General features: G+C 41.0%; 1 protein-coding gene across 1 annotated transcript in view; it reads left to right on the top strand.

The window, feature by feature from the left end:
• Positions 1-395: 395 nt before the first annotated feature.
• naf1 (nuclear assembly factor 1 homolog (S. cerevisiae)) overlaps positions 396-8,845 on the top strand; it is a 251,580-nt gene continuing 243,130 nt past the window's right edge. The window contains exons 1-2 of the mRNA XM_048533337.2: positions 396-480; positions 5,625-6,254. Of these exons, the coding sequence (XP_048389294.2) occupies positions 5,644-6,254 (611 nt within the window). The 5' untranslated portion in view covers positions 396-480; positions 5,625-5,643. The remainder of the gene's footprint in view (positions 481-5,624; positions 6,255-8,845) is intronic.

Genomic DNA, 8,845 nt, shown 5'->3' with positions numbered 1-8,845 from the left:
TCACAAGATGTAAAACAACACAACTGCCAACCAAGAGAGACATTTAATGTGCACAATAGAGTGAAAAGAAATCATATAGCCCACCCAAAAACTAAGGCCGATATGGCTATATTGTTTAAAATTAGGCAGGTTGTAACAGTTGATATTTGCGTACGGATTTAACTTCCACGATTTAACATTGATCGTTTGTCACAATTTAGTTTGGACTTTGCGGCATTACCGTGTGTAATATTCTCCTTTTTTGTCTTATTTTTCGAGGCGAAGGCGATTTTCACGATTGTGGCTGTATTTAGAGAACAGCATAACATACCTGTTTCAGCTTTCACATTGAGCCACTGCCGCAAAATGATAGGCAGATACTGGCTCTGTATCGGTGATGTCATTAATCCGCGACGGCGATACTTTGTCATAAGATGCGACGACGTTTGTTTCTGGAGCAGTAGTGTGAGCGCGTTGGTGGTGATTTTCGTAGACTCTTTGGTAATATTAACTAAGCCTGATTTATTTTGCGCCGTTCCATGCCTTTATATTAAGCCGGACAACTATTCAGTCAAATCCTCAAATTTCGTAACGGTTTACTTTTATTTTTACTGAGCACCAAGAAGCACCTTTGAAGACACGTGGCTGCTGTGTTTTTTTTAAATGCACAGGCGAAGCAATGTGTTGTGGTAATTGCAAGATATTTAATTCGTAATTTCTCCTTTTGGATAACTAACTTCAAATCGTTGTTACAGAAGTTGTGCTTTGTTCGACTCCTCAGGGAGGCACTTCACCCTAACCAAGTTACTGACTAAAACAGCAGTGCAAACTATTTTCCATGTTGTAGTAAATCCATTTGCCGAGGTCATCGTTTTGTTTTGGGGTGTCGGAGGGGATAGGAGGGGTTGGTATAATTTTCCTGTAAACCACAAGGTTCCAGATTTAGCCCTAATCCACGTGTGTGTGTGTGCGCAAAAATTCAAGCTGATGTACTCCGGAATTGAGCAAGGCTGTCATTTTGAGGTGTTGTCTTTTGGTAGAATGTTTGACATCTGAGTGGATGTAAAAAAAATTCCCAGCACTATTTCAAATAAGAGTGAGTTTATACGGTATTGTAGTCCCTCACACAAATTTATCTTGTCACTAACCTATTGCTGTTTGCATTATACATTGACTGCTTTATTTTCTACATTACTATGCCTTAAAAAGTTGTACAATGTTTTAACATCTGGATGTTGTGAAAAGGGCAATGGAAATCTTCAACTTTTTATCACAGGATCTGAGGCAAGTCCAGCATTTGGTGTCCATCCTTATAGCTGTTGAGAAGTGGTGAGCCACCTGTTAACTGACTGCAATCTGTGTGATGTACGAGTGCCTACAATGCTGGCAGGACAGGTATTGCAGATTTTTGACTCACTAAAGGAAGGAATGGTGCTTTAGTTCCAACCCAGGATACAGTGTAACTTGGGAGGTGAACTAGCAGATGGTTGTGTTTGTATCTGTTGTTATTCTTCTGTTTGGTAGATGTGGGTGTTTGTAAGCTGCTTTGGATAGAGCCTTGCTGAGTTGCTATGGTGTCTCCTGCAAAGGTCATTGCACGTTAGTGGTGAATGGGGTACAAATAAAGCAGGTTGTTTTGTTGTAGATGGTGATGAGCTTTGAGTGTTATTGGAGGTGCAAACATCCAAACTCGCAAGTAGATGTGATTGTGAAGAAGCCATTTGGTAAGTTTGTCTTTATTGGTCAGTGAATCAAGTATAGGAGTTGGAAGGCCATGTTGTGGCTGTACAGGACTTTGGTTAGGCTACTTTTTGGAGTTCTGCATTTAGTTCTGGTCTCCCTGCGATAGGATGGATGTTGTGAAACTTGAAAGGGTTTTGAAAAGATTTATAAGCATGTTGCCAGGATTGGAGGATTTGAGCTGTGGGGAGAGGCTGAATAAGCTGGGGCTATTTTCCCTGGAGAGTTTCAGGCTGAGGGTTGACCTGGCAAAGGTTGGTTAAAATATGATTGGCATGGATAGGGTGAATAGACAAAAACTTTTCCACGGGATAGTGAAGTTCAAAACTTAGAGGGCATAGGTTTGAAGTGAGAGGCAACAGATTTAAAAGGGACCTAAGGGGCAACTTTTTCACACAGGGTGGTGCCTGTATGGAATGAACTGCCAGAGGAAGTGGTGGAGGCTGGTACAGTTACAACATTTAAAAGGCATCTGGATGGATATATGAATAGGAAGCGTTTGGAGGAATATGGGCCAAATGCTGGCAAACTAGACTAGATTAACTTTGGATATTTGGCATGGACGATTTGGTCCAAAGGGTCTGTTTCCATGCTATATATCTCCAGAGGAAGAATTTCTTCGCTTAGTTGTGAACCTATGGAATTCTCTACCACAGAAAGATGTTGGTACCAGTGAATTAGACATTCAAGGGAGGGGTGGCGCTGGACATAACCATTGTTGCAAAAGGGATCAAGGGTATGGAGGAAAAGTAGAAGTGAGTTACTCAAATGGCATGATCGTATTGAATTTGCAGGTTTGAAGGTCAAATGACCTACTCCACCTGTGGCTCTATGGTTCGATGTTTGTTTGTTTGTTCGTTTGTTTTGTTTGTGTTTCATAGTGTTACTCACAAGGGCTCATGTAGCATAATGGTGGTGTCTCTTACCTCTGCAGCATGAAGTCAAGTTCAAGTCATACCTGCTTCAGAGTATATAATGTCTCTGAACAAGTTGAGAAAATACTTAGTATTACTTACAAGTTGGATAGAGTGCTGTTTTATAAAGACCTTTGTTACGCTGTATAATAGAATTTTTGTGGCTTAATTAAATCTTTGATATTATGGCAGTGAATTTCACTAACTATCATGCATTCCTAAAAGCCCAGCTATTTGGTTCCCAACTTGCCATTTCTTTAGGTAGCAATCTGTTGAACCTGCTTAACCTTCAGTTATCCCAATTAAAATTGTACTGTCATGCCAGGGTTGCTTCCCTTGGGAAGGTCATCAAATCAGCTCCCTGAGTTGTTGTCATCTCCTAAATTTTTGATTTATTTATTGTCACGTGTACCTAAGAACTGAAAAAAGCTTTGTTTGCGAGCAGGACAGGCTGGTCATTGTAAGTAAGTACATAGCAATCATAGGTTGAAAAAAGACTTGGATAGAGTAAGGCATGCAGGTTATGTTGTGCAGGATGTGTGCTCGCCAAGATCAATGTTAACAAGATCAGCATTCTTTTGAAGTCAGAGTCCACTCATCAGCCAGATAACAGCAGAGAAGAGGTTGTTCTTGAACCTGCTGGTGATGTGTTCAAGCTTCTGTATCTTCTGCCTGATGGAAGAGGTTGTATGAAGGTATTGATGTTGGCAGCCTTTCCACTGCAACAAAACGTGTAAGTTGAGCCCCTGTATGGGAAGTTGGCTTGGGCTGTGCACAGAGCCTTCCGTAGATTCTTACAGCCCTGGACAGAGCAGTTGCTGTACCAGGCCTGCAGATAGTATGCTTTCTGTGGTGCATCTATAAAAATTGAAGGTCTTTGACGTGCCAAATTTCCTGAGCTGCCTGAGGAAGCAGTGTTGTGCCTAGCCACATATCTCTGGACACTATGGGCAATTTAGCTTGGCCAATCCACCTAGCCTATGCATCTTTTGGATTGTGGGAGGAAACAGGAACACCTGGAAGAAACCCATGCAGACTGGAGAAAATGTGCAAACCCCATACAGACAGTAGCCCATAGATAGAATCAGACCCGGTCCCTGGTGCTGTGAGGCAGCAATGCTAACTACAGTCACTGTTCCACCCTAATGTGTGGTGAGCAGGAGTCTGATGTCTTTGTCCACGTGTTCTGGGATGAGTGCAGGACTGTAGAAGTGATGTCTGCTGTGGACTTGTTAGATTGGTAGGCAAATTGCAACGGATCAAGGTAGACTGGGAGACTAGAGTTCATGTGGGCCATGACCAGCCTTTCGCAGCACTTCATGATTATGGAGGTCAGAGCCACTGGGCAGTGGTCATTAAGGCATGTTGCATTTTTCCATGAGATCCAATTTTGAATCCCTCAAAGTTTCAACCTTGCCAAAGATTTGAACTCCTAATTAGTAAAATTGCAAATGTGACTGCCAAAAGCAGGTTGTTCCATATCATCATTCTTCAACTGTCTGTAGTCTTTGATACAGTTGATTGTGCCAAAACCTCTCCCCTTCAAGTCTAGTTAGCTCCATTCTGAGGTAGCTAATGATAGCCAGAGAATTGCCATCCATGACTTCTCTTGTTCTTCCAAATATTACTTTTAGTGTTTCAGGTGACTTATCCTTAACTTTTTCCTGTTTCTGACAGAAATAGTCTGAAACCTGTATTTTGACAGGTCGGCTGATGAGACCAAGCTCTACCTCATCACCACCTTTTTTGGCTTCTCCACTGTTTCTAAATGCTTATCAGACAGTTTATCTGATATCCCGTATATGAGAATTTCTTCTAGTTAAGTTAGGGGGCAATGAAACCATTTGCCTTTGTTCTGGTCTGAGGTAAAGCCCAGTGCTTAGAACAAAGCGCTCTCTCGTGCTCCTCTTATACAGTGTAACAAACAGCAAGTAGAGAAACAAATTGCTGGCTAGTGCAGAAAACACTGGTACAGGACTCATTCAAGGTCATGCAGCTTGTCGAGTATCATCATTAATTTCCCATCCTATACAATCTGTTTACCCATGCAGCTGTTGAATGTCATCATGAACTTCTATCCCTTCAGCCCATCCTGTATAACGATTGTCTACAAGGTTAAAGCATAACATTTGTGCCCTCTGTGTCATATTTGATCCCAGGCTGAGTTTCCAATTTTAAATTTTTGTTGCCAAAACTGCTTGTAACCACCTCTGCTTCAAGCCTTCTGCTGAAACACCCTTGTACCTTTGCTACTAGACTTGCCTAGTTTGAGACTGTACTGGTAAGCCTCTTACATTCTGCCCCCCATAAACCTGGCCATCTTGGAATCTGCTGCTCATATCCCAAGCCCAAATCAGCATCAGATTCTGTTCATCAATCTCTGCTTGCTTGTGTCAACTAATTGATGGCCAAGTTGTATCTATTTTGGGGGAAAAAAAAATTCTTGTTTTCAAATCCTTTTTGAGGCTTTGACCCCACTATCTATAATAACCTCCTACCTTACATGTCACTTTTTCTCCTCTCCTAATTTTGCCCTGAAATCACCTTAGAATTCTGGAGCCCAGGTGGCTAAATCTCATTGGCTGTACTTCATTTTCTTCCTTTTTTAAGGTGTTATTTAAAACCTATCTTTTTGGCTATCTGTCCTGTATCTCCTAACGTGTATCTTCTGTCATAATTTCTTTTGTGGTTCTATGCTTGGAAAGTTTTTTTCTAAAATTTAAGTGTTGTATAAAGACAACGTTTTAACTGACTGATCTGACATTAAATGTTTGAGAACCAATATATAACTGCAATTTTTTTAAAAATCTGTTTAGGCATTTGTGGGGAATAGGTAGGGAAGTTGAGTTGAGGTAGAAAATTAGCTATGGTTGTATTGAATAAGTGAGCAGGCTTGGATTGGCTACGTGGTCTACTTTTTAATTTTTGTTTCTTTCTACTTGTGTTGCTCGTTTGCATTCTGAGTCATTTTTCTTTTGTTTCCTTTTTCAGTTTCGATTTTTGACGAAGTATGACAGACCAAAGAGGAGATAGAGACGTTCAACCCTCTCAACAGACAGGAATCACTGAGCGGACAGTGGTCTCAGAGGGCAATTTATTGTTGGAAAGCAATGATGATTTGGCTGCCACACAACACGAGCTGCCAGCAGCAGAATTATGCAATCAAGCGTGTAAAATTGTATCCCTGACGGCAGTTCCTGAAGTTTGTGTGATAAAGCAGAAAAATTCTACAGTTCAGCATGAGCTTGGTGTTCCAACCCTACAGAGCACTGCAAGTGAAATTAATGGTAATGTGCTCGTTTGTGTAAATCCAGTAACACCTGTGTCTCAAGGGAATTTGAATGCTGTTAAATCAAGTGAGATCAGTACTTCTCAGGAGTGTGACATTGCATCTGCTGTTCCTGCCTTGGTCACTGGTGATCAAGAAATGGAAGTTTCAGTGTCTGCTCAGCTGGAGATGTTATCATTTAAAAGATCACAGTTGAAATACCAGGAAACAGAATATGCACGAGACCAACATTTCGGCCAGGAAAATAAGTTCCCACAGGTTGACGTTACATTACAAGACAATGCGGCTGACGTGGAAGATAGTGAAGGTGATGAAAGTTCTTCATTGGACAGGTGAGCATTCTAGGACAGGAGTTGCTAATACTAAACTTTGACAAACTTACACATAGTACAACACTAGAATACCAATACTTCAACAAAGAAATTGAAATTACATGTGATTGCCAAAAATGTTTTTCTTTGTTAATTAGATAGTTCAGTTCTGTCGGGTACCTACTGAAAGAAATGCCCTGAAATAACACTCTGCAAAAGCTTCCCTTTCATATTCAGGGAGATGTACATCCCCTTAGTCAATTTAAAGGTAAACTTGAAAAGTTTTTCCACGGAGGCTCTCATAAGCTGAGTGCTCCACGATATACAAAGCAAAATTACAAAACTGGTATGAGATAAATAACTATGTTTTTGTGCTGTTTGTTGAGTGAGAAGTGTGAACTATGAAAGGCAAATTGTTATGGTGCGTGTACAGCATATGCTGAGTGACTGATTTTGCTTGATCCTGTTTATTCATTCCCCATCCCCTGCTGGCTTAGAGATCAAAGTTCCAACAACAGTGTTGAGCTCAAGTTGATGAAAGGAGTTATTTTTGGCATTACATGACCACATATTATATGACCACTCCAGCTGCTTGCATTTTATATGTCTCTAGTAAATATATGCAAAATGCTCAAATTTACTTCACCTAAGTATAACAGATGAAAGAATGAGATATGAGAAAGGATGATGAAGTGGGGAGTGAAAAATATGTGGTGAGGCAAATGATTCAGTAAGGGAATCTGAGTGTGAGGCCTTGAAGACTGAAAGAAAGGTGGACATAAAACTGGCCATCAAACAATTCAGCCTGGTGGTATGGTGTGCCATTACCATACATAGAAGCTGAGTGTGTGTCCTTCGATAAGGTTAGCATCTTGGTGAGGAACCAAGAAAGGATCATAAGTGGTGGTAGAAAAGTTACTATTATTGGCTGTGATAGGACATGAGGCCGTCCTCTCAAACGTGGGCAATCTCACCTGAGGTGGAGCACAGAGGAGGGACATTGCAGAATCATGGGGAGAAGTACCCTGTAAGCAGCTACAGAACGAGGACTGCTAATGCACCATTTGCACCAATTTACTTTCCTGTTGGGGAGAATTAGAGAAACAGCAATTTAAGAAAGGATTAATATTTAAATGTGGCATGGATTTACTCGAGATAATGGGAACTGCAGATGCTGGAGTGCCCAAGATAACAAAGTGTGAAGCTGGTTGAACACAGCAGGCCAAGCAGCATCTCAGGAGCACAAAATCTGACGTTTCGGGCCTAGACCCTTGGATTTACTCAAATTGTGTTTGACTAATTTGCTGGGCTTTTTTTTTTGACAGATGGTTGAGGGCATTACTGTTAATGTGATGTATATCAATGATCACAAGGTTCTCGATGCAATGCCACACAAGTCAAAATAGAGAGCTCGTGGAATGATGAGCAATAGTAAACTGATATTAAGTTGACTGACTGGAAGTAAAAAGTGATAGTTAATGAGTGTGTTTTGTGGCTGGAGGGAATGATCTTAGTCAGCTTATCCAGTGTTCAGACTGTTGCTTTTCTGGATGGATGTTAATGAAGTAGATCTTGAAGTAAAGAGCACAATTTTAAACCAAAAAAATTGTGGATGAGATGAAATTTGCAGGTATTGTAAATTAGGGGAAGCACACCAAAGCTCCTGAGACAGCAGACAGCAGCTTCCAAATTCATGACCCATCCAGAAAGACTAGGGAAGCTGATACGTGGGACCACCACCTGCAAGCTTCCCTCCATTCTATTGCACTATTCTGATGTGGAAATCTATCGCTGGGTCAAAATTCTGGACTTTGTTCCCTGATAGCATTGTGAGAGTAGCAAATGGACTAGAACAGTTCAAAAGGCAGTTTGCCATCTTCTCAAAGGTTGCTAGGGATTTCAATCATGTTAGCCCAAAAGTTAGTGCCAACTTCAAAAAGACATGGACATGATAGACTGGGCGAACTAGTGATATATTAAGCTTAATGCAGAGAAGATAATGAAATTGAGAAGCAGTATACAATGGCTGTTCAATTCTTGGAAGAGAATGCTTGTTGGACATCTGATGGTGGTAGTATTCAAAATCCATGGTGGGTCTGGGTAAGGTAGGTAGAGAGAAACTGTTCCTCCTCATGAAAAGTGAAGAATTCAAAATACAGATTCAAAGTAACTGGCAAAAGAAGCAAAGGCATTATGAGAAAAGCCTTTCAAGACTGTAAGCATTCACTGCGTGAATGTGCTGCCTGAGAGAGGAGGTCGCAGACTCAATCCATGCATTCAAGGGGGAATTAGACTGTTCATTGAAAAGGAACACTGAAGGATTGCTGGGAGAAGGTATGAGGATCCTTTTTACATGGGGCATGCATAAAGCTATAAATTAATTAGTGGTAGGGTGGCTGGTGGTCAGTTAAACAGTAGGTTAATAATTTGAAATTTTCTGACTCAGTCTGCCCCTCTTCTGCAGTTATGTTAATTCCTGGGTGTCCTTGGCGACGATCACGCAGTGTTGAAGATATTAATTTAGTCGCATTCCAGAGCTTTAGACTTCGAGGTAAACATGTTTTATTTGTGATATCACAGGGAGCCAACGCTGACAAAAGGTCAGCTCCGTA

This window comes from Stegostoma tigrinum, chromosome 1, assembly GCF_030684315.1.
Source record: "Stegostoma tigrinum isolate sSteTig4 chromosome 1, sSteTig4.hap1, whole genome shotgun sequence".
Lineage (NCBI taxonomy): Eukaryota > Metazoa > Chordata > Chondrichthyes > Orectolobiformes > Stegostomatidae > Stegostoma > Stegostoma tigrinum.
This window is presented reverse-complemented; position numbering and strand designations above follow the sequence as displayed.